We start from the raw sequence: 24,944 nt of genomic DNA, 5'->3' as shown, positions 1-24,944 counted from the left end.
CACCAGGGGGTCCGAGACGGCATTGTGTGAGGGCAGGCACAGTCCTTTCAGGTGTGAGTGACCACTCCTCCCCTCCCCTCCAGCACAGATGGCTAATCAAGATATGCAGGCTACACCCCAGCCCCCTTTGTGTCACTGTCTAGAGGAGAGGTGTGAACAGCCCAACTGTCAAACTGACCCAGACAGGGAATCCACAAACAGGCAGAGTCACAGAATGGATTAAGCAAGAAACTGCCTACTTTCTAAAAGTGGCATTTTCAAACGCACAATCTTAAAATCAACTTTACTAAAAGATATATTTTTAAATTGTGAGCTCAGAGACCCCAAACTCCACATGTCCATACGCTCCCAAAGGGAATCTACACTTTAATCAGATTTAAAGGTAGCCCCCATGTTAACCTATGAGAGGGACAGGCCTTGCAACAGTGAAAAACGAATTTAGCAATATTTCAATGTCAGGACATATAAAACACATTACTATATGCCCTACCTTAACCATACACTGCACCCTGCCCTGGGGGCTACCTAGGGCCTACCTTAGGGGTGTTTTACATGTAAAAAAAGGGTAGGTTTAGGCCTGGCAAGTGGGTACACTTGCCAAGTCGAAGTTACAGTCAAAACTGCACACACAGACACTGCAGTGGCAGGTCTGAGACCTGATTATAGAGCTACGTACGTGGGTGGCACAACCAGTGCTGCAGGCCCACTAGTAGCATTTGATTTATAGGCCCTGGGCACCTCTAGTGCACTTTACTAGGGACCTACTAGTAAATCAAATATGCCAATTATGGATAAACCAGTACACAGTACAATTTATATGGGGAGCACTTGCACTTTAGCATTGATTAGCAATGGTGAAGTGCGCAGAGACAGTAAACCAGCAAAAACAGAGTCCAAAACCAGGAGGTCAGAAGGCAAAAAGACAGGGGAGACACGCCAAAAAGCTGCCAGGTCTAACACTGTTCAATCTGCTTGTCACAATGGTCACCTTTTTACATAATCAGCACACCACACTAGCTGCAAGAGTGTACAGAGTGCAGTACAGAACAAAACAACATAAGCAAAAACATCTATAAACAATTGGAAGAAGCCAGGGGCTGAAGGGAAGCTGACCAAGCATACCAGGACACAAAGGAGCAAATTGTCTTGCGAACAGAGACGCAGAGCCTGACCCAGACATAAGCATTCACGGTGGGGAGCATGAGTGCTAAGCCTGCATCACCCGTACAAAAACAACCAACAAGAGTGTCACAGTCTCGCAAGAAGCACAGATATAAAGCCAATACTAATTTACAGAGGGTTAGTGTCAAACTCCCACAAGCATTACCGCAAGTACACACCAGGAGTACATAAATCCATCACTCACTGAGTACTCAAACACATATGTGTTAAACAGAAGGCGCTGTACGCACTACATTGAAACACAGTACACAGTGTGTTGATGCGGTGTGTCTACTTAATGCACTGGGACAACACAAGTGACACACAACACACACTGTGACAATGGTGAGTGTAGACCCCGCACCAGGCGACAAGCTGAGACATAACCTGCACTGTGGTGAGAGTAGGAGCCCGACCAGCACCTACAGCAGAGACAGCACACACTGTGGTGACCGCTCAGCGCAGAGGAGGAAACCATTCTTATGAGGCTAGTGACAGCCAGAGGATACGTATTACAGACACTTCCACCAAGTGAAAATGCTGCTAAGTGGACGAGGAACAGCAGGAGAGAGGGGTGGTAGAGATCATTTTCTGGCCATACTGCTGTGCATACCAAATCTGTTCTCCTCGGGATGTCACCAACATCCTAAAGGGAAGTGGTACATGTAACCAGCATCACTACCTGCATTTGTGGGCCACCGACAACTCGGCACCAATTCTCCAGATGCATTACAAAGATCGGTAGAGTGCTAGTTCATCATTAGTATCGACTTAGTGTAGTCGCGAGGCTCCTGCTACAGAAAGATCTTTACAAATTTGGGAGTGTGGCATCTAGGATGATTGGAATATACACCAGCCACCCAAAAATATGTTGTGAATTAATTGAGCGTATGTCTAAGGAAGCATTGTCCAGCCTCCTCTCTGACCCTGTCCATTGGTCTTGTGTGGACTGGCCTGCAATCCCTGCATGCTACCTAGTGGTCGTGTCCTGGCAGCCCTGGGCCAGGCTCCATGTAATGAGGCTTGAAGGTGGATCGTATGGTTCTCCCTGTTGCAAAGCCTGAAACTCTGGAGAGATGCCATTCCAGTCCAGCTTGCCAAAGTCACGTCCACTGCCAGCAAGCTACACAGGAGGCAAGGGAATGAAGTCAGAATAAGGCTCTGATTAGTAAAAGTAGCTGTAACGACAAATGTCAGTGTATCATGTGCAAGAAAGGGTCAGTTTGTGATCTGGAAACCGTGTAAGCACACAGCCTCATCCCAAGTTGGAAAACATATAAAAAGCTAGTGTAATACGAGTCCGTTCCATGAACCAATTAAATGACACAACCAAATACAGACTGCTAAGAGCAAGAAGCAAGCAAAAATAATGACATAAAATTGATTCTCTTTTAGGTATCCGTGTGCAAAAAACCTCAAACAGCAAGTTATTAAAGCCTTTCGGAATTTCACTATGCCAGGGTGCAGGGGGTTATTCAACAAGCTCATTGCCTGCACCAAGCCCAAGAGCGCTTTTCTATAAACCGCGCCTCCCTAAGTGTAGGAACCTTCAGCTGCAGATCTAAACCAGATTGCAGGTTCTGGTTAGGTTTTCAGATTCTTTTTTTTTGTAAAACAGTGCAATTAATTTTGATGAAGGGCTTTGTGACTTACATATAACGCCTTGTGCTAAATTCATTCCTATACTCAAATCCAATGCAGTTGGCATAAGATGATTGCATTTCTTTAACCTTAATGAGGTCCAGGCTGCAGAGTTGTGAATTAACTGGTATCTGCGAATTATTGTATCAGCTTCTTGATTTAAGCAGTAAGATAACAGCATTGTAGTGATGTTTGCCTTTTTAATATAAATGTATTTTCTTGATCGCAGACAATGTCAAACTTGTATAGTGTCAGTGCCTTTAGATCAGTGGTCTCACATGCTGGCTTTTTTTGACCCGCTGCAGGCATAGACTTCTTGCTTTGCTGCCGAAACATGTTTTGAATATGAGTAGGAGAGAGGGAATAGAAACTACAGACAGAATCACGTTTTCCATACGTAGTCTGTACAGAACGAATTGCAAAACAGGAAGAAGAGATTCAACTGAAGAGTTGCACAAGAGAATGAGGGTGGCACTGGGTCAAGCTACTTCAAAACTCTTCAGATCTCAACACCTGATACAACCAGTTCTTCTGGCTCATGATGAAAATGGGTGACTACTTGCTCGGAAGCAGGGCTAATGGAAGGGGGATGGGCCCATGTGGTTGGAGGGTGTTTCGGAACCACAGCACTCCACAGCATACATTCCCAGATCTGTCGGAGGGGCACTTATTCACCTGTGTGTGTACCTCTGGGACGCACTTTAGAGAGTCGCGTGTTGAACCGTCACTGACGGTTTTTCAATGTGGCATTTCAGATGACTCCCACTTTCCCTCTTATAATCTCATATTAGACTTTCTAAATCGAGAGTTCTGTGGCGTGTGAGTTCCAAAGATGTGTGTGCGCCCCGTGCGGAGAAAGTTGTAATATGGGGGAAGCAGAATTGGAACTGTCAGAGGTGCAAATTTTAGCTGTGTTGTTTCTGGGCTGGATCTGCATCTATAAACAAGAATAAGCCAGTGAGTCTGGTCTTGGCAGGCTTGTGTAATGGTTATTAATTACTATATTCTTGCAAACAAATTCCACGAAAAAAAAACAAAAAAAAAACTGACAAATGTATCTAAACAAATGTAAGTAATAACAATGTAACCATTGTATATCAATTTATTAGAATGGAACAGGTGCTTCCTAGCAGACAGTTGTACTTAAATCATGCATAGAAACTCTTGTTACTTTTTATGTGAATTATAGCAAAAATGAATAGAAAGAAAAAGTATTGGCAAAGTATTGGCCCGTCAGTCGTGGCACTGAAGTGGGCTTCGATTAGGCCTGATGCGCACACGTGATCAGGAGAAATGCTGTTACTCGTTTTGCAAGGGAGCCAATAGGTGACGTGGGATGGCCTGCTGTCCCATTGGTGTATTCTATGTTGAGTTGAAATATAATGTCAGTGACAGTTGAACAGACCAACTAATGAAGAGGGCTGATCTCTCCATATGTCTCATGTATATGACATTTTCTTAATATTCTTTATTGCATTCATCATCTGAGACAGCATTTTTAGGCGAGGTTTAAAAATTATAACCTTGGAATTAAATAATATATCACCAAGAACCCATTGCCTCTTAGCATGAACTGACGTGACAGGGGCCACCCTCATTGGACGTACACATAATTCTGGCATGGACTGTGCTGACAAATATCTCTGTAAAAATGTTGGATGTCCTCCAGAGGACTCAGATTATCAATTTCACTGAAGAAAAAAACATACAAGAATGACAAAAAGCATTCCCACTGCTTGTTTAGGACCTCTGGAGTTTCCTGTACGTCTTCGATCCATATTACCATTGGTGAGTGCATGAGACCATTTTTCTCACACAGCAAGGTCCTCCTTTTCTTTGTGCATGTGTTTAACCGTGTTGTGGCTCAGTTCCGACAAGTGCTCCCAAATGGTTCATTAGTTTGACCCTCCTCACGTCACTGAACCTGCTCTCTTTCTTCTCTGTGCCATGTATCCTTCTATCACATGCTGCACAAGGGCAAGGGTTTTGTCTAGGCCAGAGCTGAGTCAATATCTAGATCTTCATAAAACTGTTCTTACTATGACAGCACGGAAAAAAGCCTGTCACTCAAGCTTCCTGCCCGATAGGATGCCGCCATAAGTTTCAGACAAATGACTAAATGAAGCGGACTCCCTACCCTGCTCACCCCATAACAATGTTTGTTACGTGTGGTTGTAGTTACACATGCTTAGCATACTCTTGCCATATAGTGCGACCTTGGACATTTGCAAGTTGTTTTTCATCAAAGAAGTCTTTCGACTTATGTGGTGCAATGTGCCTCTTCCGCTTGCTGTACATTGCACATGGGCTCTGACTCAAGACTTGTGCACTGTTTGTTGCTGATGCTCCTCAGGACCTGCAACAATTCTGGACCGCTTTCTTCAGTGGTAGAGACAGAACCTCAACTACAAAGACACATGCGTAGACAGGCCAACCCCTGAGACGGGAACCAGCCTATTGGATCTGCTCACCTCTGCACGAAAGAAAAACTCCTTTGCATTAAGGACACTCCCTAGACATGCTCCCCAGCCCTGTCTCTGTCTCTCTTCTGCCCTTTAGATATGGAGCCTAGGGGTGAGACTCTCCACAGACTGCAGACTTCCAACACCTGCAATGACCACTGGATCTTGAACCTAAACCTCTTAACCCTCTTTAGTGATTCCATATTCCATGGTCCTGGGAGCCCCCTTCCAAAGAGTCCACAGGATGTAGCCACGTTTAGTTGCACATGGCTCCTGCCTATGAGCTCTCTCTGAGACTCTACACCCCTAGTTCACATAATAAGAGACTCCTCCACTGCTTAGCTTGTGCTTCAAGTGAATGTGGTCTCAAGCTAGGTATTTTATTTTACGCTATACTACCGCCATTATCTCAAATGAGGGATTTCTTTCTCACAGATGCCATACCAGATTGAGCTAGTACTTCCACTCATCATGCACAGCTTAATTATTGATCTAGAATCTACACCATGCCATTCTCCAGTTCTCTGCATTATCTAAACTTAGCACAAAACTATGATATTCTGACACTGTTAGAATTATTAGCAGCCTTAGGGCTATAGAAACTGGGAGGTGAACACCTAGGAGTTGTGAAGATCATCCTTTTTAGGGTCGAGCCTGCGGTGCATGCGCTCGCGCATGCGTATCGCAGCGAGACGCTTTAGTATTTAGAAAAGGGCTCGGAGCCCTGTCAACTTCACGTCAGTGTTTTTTATTGGTTCGTGGGCTTGCGTAATAAAATCTGCTTGCTTTCATTAGTCAAAGGCACGCATACCTCATGCCTTTTCCGGTAGCTAGCCCTCCTCGAGCGCAGCGACCAAGTACAGAAAACATGCGAGGCTCGCTGTTTTCAATAGGGCTCGTGGACTTCTTTTTCTCTAATTTACGAGCGTGATCTCGCTTGGCAGAAGTCGAGCGCTTTACATAGTTAATTTCACTTTTTTGGGTTATGTACATAAATGCACTTTTGCCCGATAGGTGAAAAGTCGGGTTAGGCGTTTACAACGCGATCAGCTCTAACATGAGCAAACGCGAGACCTGTTGCATTGTAAATGCTTGTTCTCTTCTCTTGTCACCACCACATTACCCTTCTTTACCCACCGAAGCACTGTTAGTGCACACGGTGCTGAACAAATTACTGATACTTAATTAACTAAAATGCTACCCACGATAACGTTAGACTAGAGAGGTGTGACTGTAAAATGTAAGCCGCAAAAGCACAGCACTTGCTTCTGATTAAGTACTGAATTCATGATCGTGTGATTAAAGTTTTCCACAGCCACAGTTATTTCTACCTTACCAGCTCTTTCCACTCTTACAGCCATCTGCGCAGGCTTCCAGTTCCTGCAGGCTTCCCACCAGCAGATGCCCATAGGTTTGGGGTGCTCTCTCCCAAGCATCATTTTTTAGTTTCTCTACTTTGAGCCCTTACTGTTTTCATTTTAACTCGAGAAGCATGTCGAGTATCCTCTATAGTCTTTTCTACAATCCCATCAACTTGACTTCTTTACAGACGAATCCAGCAATATGTTGCATGTAGTCTTCTATTGATATATGTAAAGTGTACTAATGTGTAGTGGATTCACGTGTGCTACAGAAAAATACAAAATACAGGTGAACGCTCAAAGCCCTGAAGAGGCTTTCAGCTGACATTAGCAAGTAGGCCAGGGAAGGTACCAATGACCGAAAGAGGTTGCAGGTGGAGAGTAGAAGACGATACCCTAGTTGTAGGGTCTGGTCAAGTGCTAAGCGCCGCCGGGCAGTTGTTTGCCACCCTGTGCTGTGACCAGATATAGCAAGTGTGATTATGTCTCTCAGGGCCTGATGGGGCTACTCTCAGGATGGTACGTGGGTCCTGGAAGACTGAATTTTGTTCCATCAGGACCATTACCTCATGTATCTCCATATTCTCTCCTTCCTTGTCCATTTCCCAACTTTTCCTCCAGATCTCAGACACAGTGTATCGCATGGTGCAGGACCACGCCAAGGCTCATCATGAGGCAACTGTCCGGCGATGTGAAGCTGCACGGGCCGCTCAAGAGGCGTCTATCCGCACAGACATGGACCAGATCATCACCTCCAAGGAACATCTGGCCAGCAAGATCCGAGGTACCCAACAAGGCTTCTGGGGTGGGGGGTAAAGGAGTGTGTGAGATGGATCCATGTAATCATTAACTGCTAGTTAGGAATGGAACAGCGAATCATCATGCTAGTGTACTGGTGTTTCACAAAGGCTTTATGTGACTTAAAAATGACACAAGTGAACTGGAACGCAGTCAGTGTAGTGTAGCAATCCAGGCTGGAATAGTGAAAGTGCAACAAAGACTGCTTCATGTAATAATCACACTAATGGTCAAAGCAGAGGTGGATTCCTGAGGAGCGAGAGAACCCTGGCACTGGTGGGAGGTGTATGTGATGGAGGCTGGTACTGTAAATATTGACACTTTTGTTTTAGGGTCTTCCATCTAGACATTGTATGTGAATGATTACATTAGCGTATCTGAATGCCTTTATGACGGAGAGACGGAGACTCTGCTCAGCCGCTGTGTAGTACAAGCCACTCGTATGACTCTTCTTCAGGCCAGGGTACACTGGTGTTTATTGGGGCCGGCAGTGTGAGTTCTGGGTCTAGTGCATAGAATCATTATTGAGGCTAGGCTTGTGAATTACTGTAGCAATGCACAAACGCATTCAGAAACTCATTGCACGAGTTAACTGGCATGCTATTGATAATCCTTTTAGCAGAACATGGGTTTATTCTGGCGCTGGCACGTGGCAATATTAGTCCTACTAACAAAGGATGAGGAACACTACAGTGTAAGTCCTGTTACACGAGGCTGTTAGTAAATCCTACTTCTAAAGCACTGTGCTGTATTTACAGATAGAGGTTGTAGGGTAGCAACTCTACACTGTGTTGTAACACCTCCTGGAAGACAGAGGATGTAAGTTCTGGTGCTGCTACACTGCGGTGTCACTCTTTGTGGTGGAGGATGGGGCTAAGTCCGAGTAGTGCTTTGCTTGGGACTAGAGTCTTTGGAGTTTGGAACATAAAATAGGTTGGCTCGAGTTAGTTACTTTTTTATGAGTGAGAAGAAAGTGCTTCGTCCTTTCTGTAATCTCTCTTTGGGCTTGAAACCACGCCCATGCCACGTCAGTCACTTACATTGGTTTGTGGGCTTGCCTTTTAAAATCCGCTTGCTTTCATTTGTGAAAGGCATCCATACGTCATGCCTTTTCTGGTGTTTAGCCCACCTACACAGCACCAGTAAAGTACCAAAAACATACGAGGCTCGATGTTTTCAGCCTGGAGTCCGTACTACTTTATCTGTTTATTTTTCACGCAGCGCAATAGCGCTGCATTTTACATAGCGCGATCGCGCTGCGTTTTTTTTTTTGCTTTACAACGCTAATAGCTCTAACTCGAACAAATGCAAGACCCGTTGCATTGAAACTGCTTGTCTAGAATGTAACTGGATAGATCTGGGACTATGTCCTCACTCTGTGACTTCTGCTTGCAGTGGTTCAACGTAAATGCCCACACTTGTGTGCCCTGATGGAAGTGCTGCCTCTGGTGCTCCTTCTGTTGTGATCCTGCCTAAGTAGACATGTGGCATGCATTTGGTATTAGTGCTTTGGTTAGTGGATCTGGTACCATTTGATATGGTGGCACTAAACTTGATCAAATAAAACAGCAATTAAGTGACTCTGGTACATCAATTCTCAAGAGATCTGAGGTTGAAGTATGTTATTTTCATGGGGAGCTCACTGAATGGTCGCCCTCTCTATCCCCAGCCTCCGTCCTTCCCAAAGCTGAAATCTGTGTGCGGAACCACATCCAGCCTTACATCCCCTCCATCCTGGAGGCCCTGATGCTGCCCACCAGCCAAGGCTTTTCGGAGGTGCGCGACCTCTTCTTCAAGGAGGTCACAGAAATGAACATGAATGTGGTGAATGAAGGAGGAACCGACAAGCTGGGTGAGGTGAGTGAGTGCTGCCAAGTCGGATCCTTGAGACTCTTGGGATCTTCTCAAAACGATGTAAAAAAGCTTCATGTTTTAGAGTACCTTTCTTATGATCTGTTCCTACTTATTGCTTAGGCAGCAAATATACATTAACCTTAACCACTCAGAAATATACTTACTTTCGAAAATTGTCTTTCGTATAACCTTATAAGACTCTTCTACTCTAGAAAATTGTCTTCATCATAGTCACGATACCTCATGCCTGTACTTAAAATGTATCTTTGGAATAATTATTAAATACACATCAACTCTTGAGAAATGTCTTTACCATAATCACTATGACGCACACCTACACTCGAAATATATCTGCGATAACTACTATAACACTCATCAACTTTTGAAAAATGTCTTTAGTATAATTATTATAACATTAGAGACCACTGTTGAGGACTATACAGTCTATAAAGGCCCTAATCCTGAGTTATAGCCCTGTGTTGTAGGCGAGGGCCTATAATGAGGTAGAGAGGGCCTTTAAGAACTAGTGTAGCCCAAGGCATACCATTCCACCCATTGAGAGTAAAATGTTCTAAATTAAGAAGGGAGAAACAGAAAGACAAACGTTGGAATGTTGGAGCATAAGTCATATCCTTGACTTTATTGTCCCTGAAACTCTTCATTGTCTCCCAAGCATTCCAGGGTTCTACAATATCTCACATCTCCCCCAAAGCATGTCATAGCCAGAACCACTATACAAACCATCTACTCGTAAAATGTGTCTTTGCCACAATCACTGTTATACTCATCTGCTATAGAAACACAACCTTACCAAAACTTATGTAATACACATCTACTCTTGAAATGTCTTTAGCATAATTACTATTGTACACCTACTCTCTAAATGCTTCTTTACCATAACCATTAAAACAAACATTTACTCCCAAAACATGACTTTGAAAAAACTACCTTAACACACATATGGGGCCTCATTACGACCCTGGAGGTCCAATGACTGTCAGGGTCGTGGTTGTTGTTAAAATTCCGCCAATGCGGCAGTCTGACCGCCACATTACGTCTGCGGTGGTAGCGCTGCAGTCGGACCACCAGCACTGCCAGTTTTGGTCTCCACGACGGTCTAGCGGTCCTAATCCGCCAGGGCAGTGCTGCAAGCATGGGCAGTGCGGGAGCCCCTAAGCCAGCCCCGTCGCAATGCTCACTGTCTGCTTTGCCAGAGACAATGCTGTAAGCTGTTTCCCGCTGGTATCAACCTCCTCGTCGGAACTTCAGCAGACAGGCTTTTCCATCCGCCGAAGGCAGAATGAGGGCCATAATCTTGAATAATATCTTAAACATAACTACTATACCACACATCAGCTCTCAAAACTTCTTTATCCCAAACATTCTAACACCCCCCCAACTATTCATCTATAACCTAAAGACTCAAACCATTCAAATCTGCAAGCAGATTTATTTACTCTAACTATTCTAATATGCATCTGATGTCCAAATCATATCTTTACCCCGCCCACATTAAAACACATCTACTCACCAAAGATGCTTCTTTACACATCCACTCTTCAGACACCTTCTTCTCTAGTAATGTCATCCCTCATTCTTCTTCTTACTTTATGACTGAAAGCAGAGCGTGCTGCTTCATACCCATCACCCGCTGTCATGCAGTGTAGCACTTTTCAAGTTTCAAACCATAAAGCCTCTCCACACTCCCCTCTACTACAGCCCCTTGGGCCTTGGTGTTGTTTGTGTGTTTTGCACTAACTGTAGTATAGGTGCAGGACAGTTACTGGTTTGCACCTTTACTTAGCACGTGAGAACCCTCAGTCTTTTGGAATATTACTGGGAGATTCTCCACGTGATAGCCTCTGCTTATGGCATCCTGGCTGGAGATCACTATATCACCACTCATCGATTGATATGGATGAAAGCCTGACAACAAACCTACCTTCATACCCTTCACTCCATGACCACCAGTACGCACGCGACTCCCCACACAGCACCACTTTGTAGCCACAGCTCTGGATGTCTCCGTTCCACTTTTGCCTTTTTCTGTTTTCCCTTCATAATTTTTTCCCATTTCCAGCTACTCGATGCCTGTCTGAAAACGACAGAGGACGAGAGAGTGACTGATTCTCACGGCCATCAGTCTCCTTCCCTCATCAGTGTGAACGTTAGACCGTCTGTTGCTGTAATTTTGTAATTTCAGTACAATGCTTTATTGGCATGTCCGGGGTTTCAAAGTTTTGCCAAAGCTTTACAGATTCACAGCTGTTACAATACGCTGACCTGTGGTTTTGGTGTCATAGGCTGACAAGCTTCCACTGCCTTTTCTGGCAACTTTGGCACTTCCCTGAGCGAAGGTCCGAGTTCAGCTCATTCCTAGCGCAGAGTCCCAATGAAGCGCGTCCTTGCTTCCCCGTGTTTGGCACTATATGAAGATGTCATGTCGTTTAATGGGGTTTGGATTGTACTCCTGATCGAGCTGGTCGTGTTCTGCACTCTAGGACTGGCCCTACTGGCCTCTCTGTCTCTGACTTGTTATTGCTGATCCTGTACTTAGTAATTGGTTGTCTGTGCTTTTGATTCTTGGTGTCCGACAGTCTAGCTGTCGGTGTCCAGACCTCTTGCTTCGCGAAGTCTGTCTGGCTCCTATATGTCTGTCTGGCTATCAGTCACTCATAACCTCACCCTTTGAGAGTCCTCGCAGTCTCCCTGTCTCACATGCGTGTCTGTCTCTCGTTCTGTGGCCCTGTCTTTCTCTTCACAATATGTCTGTCTCTCCCTGAGTTTCTGTCTGTCTCTCAGTTGTTCCAGGCCTCTCTCTCCCTCTTTAAAGCGTCTGTCTCCCTCTGCCCCTCTCCCCCTGCTCTTCAGAGCCTGACCTCGTTCCCTCGTTCCCTCACTGTCTCCATATATTCCATGTGCCCTCCTCCAACTCCTCACAATTGCCTACCTCCCTGTGAGTGTTTGTCTGCGGGTCGCTGCACTTCCATCTACCACTTTTTAGAGAATACCTGGATCCCTCTATGTCTCCTTCTACTTGTATATTCCTTGTGCCCGACGTTTCTTCCTCCTCAAACTTTCCTTGCTTTCTCCGTATTTTTCTGTCTCTCTCATTTCATGCGTCTCTCATACCCTTTTAAGTCTCTGTGCCACCCTGTGTGTTTCTCTCACTCTCCGCGCCTCTCCTAGACTCTGCCTGGCTCCCTCTTGGCGTCTGTCAATGTCCCCTGTGCTCCCTATTTTCCTCCTGACATGTGCCCAACTCCCTCTGACTGTCTCTCTTCCTGTCACTCTACCTCCCTCACCTCTCAGTCTCCCCACCATCCTTGGATTGACATCTCTTGGCCCTTTCTCCGCAGCACATGGAGAGGTTGTCCCAGCTGGCCTACCACCCGGTGAAGATGCAGGTGTGCTACGAGAAGATGGAGCATCTGAAGCTGGAAGGGCTGCAGCAGAGGTTTGATGTGTCTAGCACGTCAGTCTTCAAGCAGCGCGCTCAGATCCATATGAGAGAGGTAAGGGGCCGGATCAGATCAAGAGACCAGGTCGCAGACATTGGCTGTTTAAGGATGCTGCTACAGTAAGGCCTCTGTGGACAAGACGTTGAAGGCACCTTCACAAAGGAGAGCCAGATTGCAACACATAGTTTAAAAAGTTGCCTTGTTGCTCTGGAAGTGAAAGCCCCCCCCCCACCCCTCCGAATAGCCTAGATGAGGGGGTTGTGCACAAGACCTGAAAACAAATGTCACACCAGGAAGACAGTGAGCGTGTGATTGATGACTTTTTTGGGTGGAATCCAACCTCTTGAGTGAAACTGTGATCATGCAATCAGATGGCAGTACAGAGGTGCCATGTTTGTGAGGGGACACCTGTTAAGCCCTCATTGCAAGCACAGAACAACCTCAGCCGCCTTCAGTGCGCTCTCCAGCAGAGAGAGGTGTGTGGATGGGAAAGGTTGCTGAAGAAACAGAAGTGTCGGAGCTTAGCAGAATGTTGGGGAAGGTCTGAGGATAGGAGGAGCGAAAGAGAGGAGGATAATGATAGACAGATGGGGCGGTCAGAGGTCATGGTTCAGTGGCCAGAAATGGGCAGTATTCTTCTAGCTTGTGATCAGTCAACCTCCTTCAGTCTGCGGTGGGGTTATTGGGTTGGAAGCCATAAACTGACCAATATACTTTAAACGTTGGTTAGTTTTGCTATTTTTTTAGTCTTCCGTCCTTTAGTCTATACTGTGAGAGCCATAGACGTATTTCCCCCTGGAAGGGGGATTTCTAAAGTCAGGTGCGCCCTGCACCTTGTGGTACTCAACAGCTTTTTGCCACCAGACGCCTCCAGAACCACTTCCAGCCATTTTGGTCACGTCCTGGGATTCCTGTGAGTCCAGATGTACCAGATGAAGACATCTAGTGCTGAGGCATCGTTAGAATGTAGCCATGATCTCCCGGTAATGTCCAGGAAGCATGAATTTGGTTCAATTGTATCCAGCGGTGTTTCCGGGCTCAGCTCTGCCTAAACTGAGTTTAGTTGCAGTTGGCTTGTGAGAATGGCCCTCCGTGATGAGGCTAACAATGGACTAGTGGTTGGTCTCTGCCATCTCTTCCCTCCTGCATTTGCTTGTTGGGCTTTAAGTATTGATGGGATGGGTATTTGCCGATAGTGAGGCTTTCATCCAGGAACTGCTGACTGTAGGGGAGTGTCAAGGAGCAGCGAAGCCGTGACCTGAAGCCTTCAAGGCTGACCTGGACTGACCTATATAAACCTGTTACTATACAGAAACTGACATGGCTTCAGTAACAGGGCTAGCAGGGTTCTACATATAAAAGTATGTATGATGTGGGCTTCGACATAACATTTATGTTCGATGGCATCTGTCGCTGTAGATACACATGGTATGCATGAGCTCGCCATCTGGTGTTGGGTCGGAGTGTTACAAGTTGTTTTTCTTCGAAGAAGTGTTTTCGAGTCACGGGACCGAGTGACTCCACCTTCTGTGCTCATTGCGCATGGGCGTCGACTCCATCTTCGATTGTTTTCTTTCCGCCATCGGGTTCGGACGTGTTCATGTCGCTCCGAGTTTCGGAACGGAAAGATAGCTGAAGACGGAAGATTTTCGACGGTATCGTTGCGATCCGGTTAGAGATAGACACATACGACGACGCGTTGAACATCGAAGCGCTTCGGTGCCCTTCGGGGTAGATTTCGGCACCCCGTCGGGGCCTAGTCGGCCCGACCGCGTGGAGGACAACGCCGATGGATCGGACCCCGTTTCGATTCTGCCCCGAATGCCACAACAAATATCCTTATACGGACCTGCACTCGGTCTGTAATCTGTGCCTGTCACCCGAGCACAGTGAAGAATCCTGCGAGGCCTGTCGGGCGTTCCGGTCCCGAAAAACTCTGCGCGACCGTCGAGCGAGAAGACTGCAGATGGCGTCCACGCCAAAAGAGCGTCGACAGTTCGAGACAGAAGAAGAACAGGAGGAATCCTTTTCCATCCAGGATTCAGACTCCGACGAGCTACACTCTACAAGAACTGTGAGTAAGACGTCGAGATCAAACCTTAAAAAAGGAAAGAAGGCCCAGGGGACGCCACTGCCAACCGGCCATGGCTCCACCCAAATTCTCGGTGACCAACAATCGGCACCGAAAAAGGCCCATTCAGTGTCGAGATCGTCCGACTTCGGTCGAGACACCGGCACGCAGCCTCCTCGGGACCGAGAGAGTGCTAAACAGAAGCATCGACACCGAGAGTTCGGTGTCGACACCGATCGACGCCGAGACAGTGGCGCCGAAGACCATAGAGGCCAAGAATTTTCGGCACAGAAAAAGAGGAAGGTTACCTCGGAGCCGAAAAAACAATCGACAGGGCTTTCGGAGCCGAAAAAAGCGACATCAGACCCTGTTTCTGGCTCCTATACCGAAGAGCATTCTATGTCTTCTCAACTGAAGAAACATAGATTTGAACAAGAACTGCAATCCACTGACGTGGATCACACGCAAAAGCGTATCTTTATTCAGCAGGGGACTGGGAAGATCAGTACCCTTCCACCTGTCAAACGAAAGAGAACGCTTCAGTTTACTCCTCAGCAAGAAACAACACAAAAGGTAACACCTCCTCCCTCGCCTCCACCTGTAACTCCGGCTTCGCCAACTTACACCCCGTCACATTCGCCAGCTCACACCGCCATGAGCCACGACGACCAAGATCAGGATGCGTGGGACTTGTACGACGCACCAGTGTCTGATAACAGCCCAGACACATACCCAACTAGGCCATCACCACCGGAAGACAGCACAGCCTACTCACAAGTGGTGGCTAGAGCAGCTCTATTCCATAATGTGGAACTACACTCAGAACAAGTAGAGGATGATTTTTTATTTAACACCCTCTCCTCAACCCACAGCTCCTACCAAAGCCTGCCGATGCTCCCAGGCATGCTACGCCATGCAAAGGACATTTTCAAGGAGCCAGTTAAAAGTAGGGCAGTGACGCCTAGGGTGGACAAAAAGTATAAGGCGCCTCCTACGGACCCTGTCTTCATCACCTCTCAGCTGCCACCAGACTCTGTGGTGGTAGGGGCTGCCAGAAAACGGGCAAACTCACACACTTCTGGGGATGCACCTCCCCCAGATAAAGAAAGTAGGAAGTTCGATGCAGCCGGGAAGAGGGTTGCTGTCCAAGCAGCAAACCAGTGGCGCATCGCAAATTCACAAGCGCTGCTAGCGCGATACGACAGAGCCCACTGGGATGAGATGCAGCATCTCATTGAACATCTCCCAAAAGATCTGCAAAAAAGAGCAAAACAGGTTGTTGAGGAGGGTCAAAACATTTCCAACAATCAAATACGCTCCTCCATGGATGCAGCAGACACGGCCGCAAGAACCATTAATACGTCGGTTACCATCCGTAGGCACGCATGGCTCAGAACGTCTGGATTCAAGCCAGAAATTCAGCAGGCAGTGCTTAACATGCCAGTAAACGAGAAACTTCTGTTCGGTCCGGAGGTCGACACAGCTATAGAAAAGCTCAAGAAGGACACTGACACTGCCAAGGCCATGGGCGCACTCTACTCCCCGCAGAGCAGAGGATCTTATAACACCTTCCGCAAAACACCTTTTAGAGGAGGGTTTCGGGGTCAGGCCACACAAGCTAGCACCTCACAGTCCGCACCGCCCACCTACCAGGGACAGTACAGGGGAGGTTTTCGGGGCCAGTATAGAGGGGGGCAATTTCCTAGGAATAGAGGAAGATTTCAAAGCCCCAAAAACACTACCAACAAGCAGTGACTCACACGTCACTCACCCCTCCCACACAACACCAGTGGGGGGGAGGATACATCAATATTACGAAGCATGGGACAAAATAACTACAGATACATGGGTCCTAGCAATTATCCAACATGGTTATTGCATAGAATTCATGCAATTCCCTCCAGACATACCACCAAAATCACAAAATTTATCAAAATACCATTCACAACTTCTAGAGATAGAAGTTCAAGCACTACTGCAAAAAAATGCAATAGAATTAGTACCAAGCACACAAATAAACACAGGAGTTTATTCACTGTACTTCTTGATACCAAAAAAGGACGAAACACTGAGACCAATTCTAGACCTCAGGGTAGTAAACACATTCATCAAATCAGACCACTTTCACATGGTCACACTACAAGAAGTGTTACCATTGCTCAGAAAACACGACTACATGACAACCCTAGACCTCAAGGACGCATATTTCCATATACCAATCCATCAATCACACAGGAAATATCTAAGGTTTGTATTCAAAGGAATACATTACCAATTCAAAGTATTGCCTTTTGGTTTAACAACCGCTCCAAGAGTATTCACAAAGTGCCTAGCAGTAGTCGCTGCACACATCAGAAGGCAGCAAATACATGTGTTCCCGTATCTAGACGACTGGCTAATCAAAACCAGTTCGCTCACACAATGCTCAAACCACACAAATCAAGTCATACAAACCCTCTACAATTTAGGGTTCACCGTCAACTTTGCAAAATCAAACATTCTGCCAAGCAAAGTACAGCAATATCTAGGAGCCATAATAGACACAACAAAAGGAGTAGCAACGCCAACTCCACAAAGGATCCACAATTTCAACAGGGTCATTCAACACATGTCTCCAAACCAAACAATACAAGCAAGAACAATACTACAGCTCCTAGGCATGATGTCCTCATGCATAGCCATTGTCCCAAACGCAAGACTGCACATGAGGCCCTTACAACAGTGCCTAGCCTCACAGTGGTCTCAAGCACAGGGTCACCTTCTAGATCTGGTGTTGCTAGACCGCCAAACTTACCTATCGCTTCTATGGTGGAACAGTATAAATTTAAACATAGGGCGGCCTTTCCAAGACCCAGTGCCACAGTACGTAATAACAACAGATGCTTCCATGACAGGGTGGGGAGCACATCTCAATCAACACAACATAAGAGGACAATGGAACATACATCAAACAAAACTGCATATAAATCATCTAGAATTATTAGCAGTTTTTCAAGCACTAAAAGCTTTCCAACCAATCATAACCCACAAATACATCCTTGTCAAAACAGACAACATGACAACGATGTATTATCTAAACAAACAAGGAGGAACACATTCAACGCAGTTAAGCTTGTTAGCTCAAAAAATATGGAAGTGGGCAATCCACCATCAAATTGGTCTAATAGCACAGTTTATTCCGGGGATCCAGAATCAGCTGGCAGACAATCTCTCTCGAGATCACCAGCAAGTCCACGAATGGGAAATCCACCCACAAATTCTGAACACCTACTTCACACTCTGGGGAACACCACAAATAGACTTATTTGCAACAAAAGAGAACGCAAAATGCCAAAACTTCGCGTCCAGATACCCACACAAGCAATCCCAAGGCAATGCCCTATGGATGAACTGGTCAGGAATATTTGCTTACGCTTTTCCTCCTCTCCCTCTCCTTCCTTACCTAGTAAACAAATTGAGTCAAAACAAACTCAAACTCATTTTAATAGCACCAACGTGGGCAAGACAACCCTGGTACACAACACTGCTAGATCTGTCTGTAGTACCACACATCAAACTGCCCAACAAACCAGATCTGTTAACGCAACACAAACAACAGATCAGACACCCGGACCCAGCATCGCTGAATCTAGCAATCTGGCTCCTGAAATCCTAGAATTCGGACACTTACAACTTAGCCAAGAGTGTATGGAAGTCATAAAGCAGGCCAGAAGGCCATCCACTAGACACTGCTACGCAAGTAAGTGGAAAAGATTTGTTTGGTACTGCCATCATAATCAGATACAACCACTAGAGGCAACTCCAAAACACATAGTAAATTACTTGCTCCATTTACAAAAAGCAAAGCTAGCCTTCTCTTCTATTAAAATACACCTTGCAGCAATATCTGCATACCTGCAAACTACATATTCAACTTCCTTGTATAGGATACCAGTTATCAAAGCATTCATAGAAGGGCTTAAAAGAATTATACCACCAAGAACACCACCTGTTCCTTCATGGAACCTAAACGTGGTTCTAACAAGACTCATGGGCCCACCCTTCGAACCCATGCACTCTTGCGGAATACAATTCCTCACCTGGAAAGTTGCCTTTCTCATCGCCATTACATCTCTAAGAAGAGTAAGTGAAATTCAAGCGTTCACAACACAAGAGCCTTTTATACAAATACATAAAAATAAGGTCGTCCTACGACCTAATCCAAAATTTTTACCAAAAGTTATTTCTCCATTCCATCTAAATCAAACGGTAGAATTACCAGTATTCTTCCCACAGCCAGATTCTGTGGCTGAAAGAGCACTACATACATTAGATGTCAAAAGAGCATTAATGTACTACATTGACAGAACGAAGAACATCAGAAAAACTAAACAGCTATTTATTGCATTCCAAAAACCTCATGCAGGTAACCCAATATCAAAACAAGGTATAGCCAGATGGATAGTTAAATGCATCCAAATCTGCTACCTTAAAGCAAAAAGACAACTGCCCATTACTCCCAGGGCACATTCAACAAGGAAAAAAGGTGCTTCAATGGCCTTTTTAGGAAACATCCCAATGCAAGAAATATGTAAGGCAGCCACTTGGTCTACGCCTCACACATTCACCAAACACTACTGTATAGATGTGCTATCCGCACAACAAGCTACAGTAGGTCAAGCTGTATTAAGAACTCTATTTCAGACAACTTCTACTCCTACAGGCTAAACCACCGCTTATGGGGAACTAACTGCTTACTAGTCTATGCATACCATGTGTATCTACAGCGACAGATGCCATCGAACTGAAAATGTCACTTACCCAGTGTACATCTGTTCGTGGCATCAGTCGCTGAGATTCACATGGACCCACCCACCTCCCCGGAAGCCTGTAGCAGTTCAGAAGTTACCTTCAATTTTGTACATTTGTATATATATTACTTAATCCTTTAATAGGTACATACTTACATTTTTCATTGCGCGGGCACTATTACTATAGTACAACTCCTACCTCACCCTCTGCGGGGAAAACAATCGAAGATGGAGTCGACGCCCATGCGCAATGAGCACAGAAGGTGGAGTCACTCGGTCCCGTGACTCGAAAACACTTCTTCGAAGAAAAACAACTTGTAACACTCCGACCCAACACCAGATGGCGAGCTCATGCATACCATGTGAATCTCAGCGACTGATGCCACGAACAGATGTACACTGGGTAAGTGACATTTTCATTTCTTATTAATACTGTGGTCTGGCTATGTTATGTAATCCACACTGTGCACATCTTTTGCAGTTTTGCTTTAAAGCGCAACGCTTGTCAGTATATTCCTTATGGGACCCAGTGAGAGAGATCTCTCTGAGCAAACACCCACAGGAGTGAGATTTTTCTTGTTAACATTAGGGTGACCAAGAGTATACATGCCATCAGGTCATCTCGTTTCCAGTCCTGGGCTTTCATTAAATAAATCAGTCCATTCTGGGATCTGTATTCTTGGTCCCTTTCAAGTGGCTCAATTTGGAAATGACTCCTCAAACAATGATCTGTAAAGAGCGGTTGTGTCCGCAGCGCATGCAGTATTCTGGTAACCCTAGTTTAAACCGACAGTTCTTGCTCCTGGGTGGTGGTGCATTAAATTCCATGGGGCCCCTAGGTGCATGCCAAGAGTGAGGCAGCAGTCCTCCACGGTGTGAGACCCATGTCATACGAGTGAGACTTGACATGTCTGGCAGTGAGCAGGGCAATGTTCCTTCCAGAGGTGTGCTTCTCCATCACGCGCCTAGTATCATGTATAACCCCTTCTTCAGCCATCAACACTCTAATATATGTTTTTTTGCTCCGTCCATTTTACATAGTGATGTGAAAAACGGATGTTTCTTTCATTTTATAATTATCTTTCATTTTGTCTGCTTCTCTACTTGAAGGCCGTGAACTGCCCTCTGGCTTGTTATTAACATTTAAATAGTTTCACCAACTCTTTGACACACAGAACAATCACCCCGGCACTGGAAGGGCGCGCTGATTGCGTCCTTAGAAAAAACAGTTTCAACACTGTGTGGTGAATGCCTGCAGGTAAAATGGCAACCGAGCTGGAGCCAGGCATAACAAACTCACTTAGCTACTTTCTGGCGCCAGTTCTCAGGTGGGTGTGGCAGCCTCTTCTAACTTTGGAATACACCCATTTTAAAATGACCCCTTGCACCTTCACAGCAAGTCTTTGTACTCTGGCGCCCTCTTGTGGCAGGAGAGGGAACGATGGCTTGATTTTTTTTTAATCTAGGTATAGTTTCTGGGAGGCATGACGTATGAGATGATAACGCTGAAAGAGGTGCGCTTGGTGCCCTCACAGTGTGACAAAGAACAGCGATGACTGGTAAATCTGTACACAAATAGAGCGTGAAATACCAGTTTGTACTTGTATCGTACAGAGTAAGCGAACAAATTAGTTACCCTGTGCCTCTCCGGAGAGTTTTGCTAGAAGGGAGCGGAAGTGGAAGGGACCCCCCACTCCCCTCAAAATAATATTTTGGAAAACTAGACACTAGAGGTGCATTTTCCTACTATATAGGCTAAAAGGCCTCACTAAATATGAACTCTTGAAGTATTTCACTACCATACTTCGGTGTCTGACACAGCAGGTCGTTATACAACCGAGAGAAATGCCCGTCTTTAATGATGCCCAGTAGAAATTACACTACTATTGAAAACTGCGCCAGGAGATGTACTGCACAGCATTGTCACCGTAGCAGCTTATAATGATTTAAATTCTTAAACTCAAATTGTATTTGAATGTTAATTAAATGGGCATCAGAACTGTGTTATGACAAATTCTGCCATCAAAGGACACATTTCACATTATTAGGCATGGGGTGCAGTAAGGGAATTGCTATTGAAAAAGGAAGGAAGCAGCAATAATTTGCATCAACAGAGGCAACATTTACTCACAAAGCATTTACGTGATCGATTTATTTATTTTAAGATATTTCTAAAGCGTACTGCACTCATGGATCGAGGCTCTTGGCACTATAAAGTATTCTCCAGACAGCACCAATAAAAACAGAAAACTGGAGAGAATTATTCAATGAAATGCCTGGCCGGGACAATGTGGAGCTGCCGTCAATGCCTCAGTGCGGCGGGTGCAGCTGCACCCGTCGCGCAGATCACTGCCCGTAAATCAAGCCAAGTGCATGGGCAGTGCAGGAGCCCCCAGGGGAGCCCCAGAGCACCCCTTCTGCCAGCCTTTCCCTGGTGGGGAAACCTGCCAGGGAAAGGCTGAGGGAAATGGGATCATTATCCGAGGGGCAGCAGTCATATGTCATGGTTCTTATAATATATTGACTACTTTTGGCAAATCAGACGATTATAACTTCCACTTCACTTTTCATCTAGCAAATGGACAATGCAGTATTCACATTCGAGCAACTCTTGCACCAGGAACTGGAGAAGACAACGGACAAGGAGGAGGTGTGTAAGGCCATCCAGCGGATCCTGGAGCGGGTGCTGAAGGTGAGGACTGACCAGTGCCGGCTTCTGCAGGAATGTGGAAACCTCAGATGTGGCCCTTCCAGCCAGAGAGGGTCAGATTGTTTCTCAGTATTGACCAGCTGGTAGACTTCACTCTGACTCTTTCATTTCCTTTCCCACATCCTTTGCAGAAATATGACTATGACAGCAGCACGGTGCGCAAGAAGTTCTTCAGGGAGGCCCTGCTTCAGATCATCATGCCCTTTCTTCTGAAGAAGCTGGCACCTACCTGTAAAGGGGTAAGCTGGTAGTGCTGAGGCAAAGAGGCTTGTTGGTCCAACAGAGTAAGGTACCATCATTGGTACAGGAGGGAAGCCACATGGGATGAGATGTTACTGAAAATGTACAGGGGTAAAGCACAGGCACAGTGTAGGAAGTTGGCTCTGTATGCACTATTTCAAAGTAAGGAATAGTATGCACAGAGTCCAAGGGTTCCCCTTAGAGGTAAGATAGTGGCAAAAAGAGATCATTCTAATGCTCTATTTTGTGGTAGTGTGGTCGAGCAGTAGGCTTATCAGAGGAGTAGTGTTAAGCATTTGTTGTACACACACAGGCAATAAATGAGGAACACACATTCAGAGACAATTCCAGGCCAATAGGTTTTTGTATAGAAAAATATCTTTTCTTAGTTTATTTTAAGAACCACAGGTTCAAGATTTACAAGTAATACTTCAAATGAAAGGTATTTCAGGTAGGTACTTTAGGAACTTTGAATTAGCAACATAGCATATACAGTTTTCACATATATGACATATAGCTATTTTAAATCTAGACAGTGCAATTTTCAACAGTTCCTGGGGGAGGTAAGTGTTTGTTAGTTTTTGCAGGTAAGTAAACCACCTACGGGGTTCAAGTTTGGGTCCAAGGTAGCCCACTGTTGGGGGTTCAGAGCAACCCCAAAGTTACCACACCAGCAGCTCAGGTCCGGTCAGGTGCAGAGGTCAAAGTGGTGCCCAAAACGCATAGGCTTCAATGGAGAAGGGGGTGCCCCGGTTCCAGTCTGCCAGCAGGTAAGTACCCGCGTCTTCGGAGGGCAGACCAGGGGGGTTTTGTAGGGCACCGGGGGGAACACAAGTCCACACAGAAAGTACACCCTCAGCAGCACGGGGGAGGCCGGGTGCAGTGTGCAAACAAGCATCGGGTTCGCAATAGGAATCAAATGGGAGACCAAGGGGTCTCTTCAGCGATGCAGGCAGGCAAGGGGGGGGGCTCCTCGGGGTAGCCACCACCTGGGCAAGGGAGAGGGCCACCTGGGGGTTGCTCCTGCACTGGAGGTCGGATCCTTCAGGTCCTGGGGGCTGCGGGTGCAGAGTCTTTACCAGGCGTCGGGTCTTTGAAGCAGGCAGTTGTGGTCAGGGGGGCCTCGGGATTCCCTCTGCAGGCGTCGCTGTGGGGGCTCATGGGGGTCAACTCTGGCTACTCACGGTCTCGTAGTCGCCGGGGAGTCCTTCCTGTGGTGTTTGTTCTCCACAAGTCGAGCCTGGGGCGTCGGGTGCAGAGTGCAAAGTCTCACGCTTCCGGCGGGAAACGTGTGTTGTTTCAAAGTTGCTTCTTTGTTGCAAAGTCGCAGTCTTTGGGGAACAGAGCTGCTGTCCTCGGGAGTTCTTGGTCCTTCTAGATGCAGGTTAGTCCTCTGAGGCTTCAGAGGTTGCTGGACCCTGGAAACGCGTCGCTGGAGCAGTGTCTTTAGAAGTGGGGAGACAGGCCGGTAGAGCTGGGGCCAAAGCAGTTGGTGTCTCCTTCTTCTCTGCAGGTTTTCAGTTCAGCAGTCCTCTTCTTCTTAGGTTGCAGGAATCTGAGTTCCTAGGTTCTGGGGAGCCCCTAAATACTGAATGTAGGGGTGTGTTTAGGTCTGGGGGGTTAGTAGCCAATGGCTACTAGCCCTGAGGGTGGCTACACCCACCTTTGTGCCTCCTCCCTGAAGGTAGGGGGGGCACATCCCTAATCCTATTGGGAGAATCCTCCATCTGCAAGATGGAGGATTTCTAAAAGTTAGAGTCACCTCAGCTCAGGACACCTTAGGGGCTGTCCTGACTGGCCAGTGACTCCTCCTTGTTTTTCTCATTATCTCCTCCGGCCTTGCCGCCAAAAGTGGGGCCGTGGCCTGAGGGGGCGGGCAACTCCACTAGCTGGAGTGCCCTGTGGTGCTGTAACAAAGGGGGTGAGCCTTTGAGGCTCACCGCCAGGTGTTACAGTTCCTGCAGGGGGAGGTGTGAAGCACCTCCACCCAGTACAGGCTTTGTTACTAGCCACAGAGTGACAAAGGCACTCTCCCCATGTGGCCAACAACATGTCTGGTGTGTGGCAGGCTGCTAAAACTAGTCAGCCTACACAGATAGTCGGTTAAGGTTTCAGGGGGCACTTCTAAGGTGCCCTCTGGGGTGTATGTTACAATAAAATGTACACTGGCATCAGTGTGCATTTATTGTCCTGAGAAGTTTGATACCAAACTTCACAGTTTTCAGTGTAGCCATTATGGTGCTGTGGAGTTCGTGCATGACAGACTCCCAGACCATATACTCTTATGGCTACCCTGCACTTACAATGTCTAAGGTTTTGCTTAGACACTGTAGGGGCGTAGTGCTCATGCACATGTGCCCTCACCTATTGTATAGTGCACCCTGCATTAGGGCTG

General features: G+C 46.3%; 1 protein-coding gene across 1 annotated transcript in view; it reads left to right on the top strand.

Annotated features, from left to right (window-relative positions):
• The window catches only part of NIBAN2 (niban apoptosis regulator 2), a 248,934-nt gene that overhangs the window by 207,780 nt on the left and 16,210 nt on the right, over window positions 1-24,944 (top strand). Inside the window, exons 8-12 of the mRNA XM_069241498.1 lie at window positions 7,247-7,409; window positions 9,093-9,280; window positions 12,637-12,792; window positions 22,175-22,291; window positions 22,441-22,548. Of these exons, the coding sequence (XP_069097599.1) occupies window positions 7,247-7,409; window positions 9,093-9,280; window positions 12,637-12,792; window positions 22,175-22,291; window positions 22,441-22,548 (732 nt within the window). The remainder of the gene's footprint in view (window positions 1-7,246; window positions 7,410-9,092; window positions 9,281-12,636; window positions 12,793-22,174; window positions 22,292-22,440; window positions 22,549-24,944) is intronic.

Source organism: Pleurodeles waltl, chromosome 6, assembly GCF_031143425.1.
Source record: "Pleurodeles waltl isolate 20211129_DDA chromosome 6, aPleWal1.hap1.20221129, whole genome shotgun sequence".
Classification (NCBI taxonomy): Eukaryota; Metazoa; Chordata; class Amphibia; order Caudata; family Salamandridae; genus Pleurodeles; species Pleurodeles waltl.
Note: the sequence above shows the minus strand (reverse complement) of the source record. Positions and strands in the feature narration are given on the sequence as shown.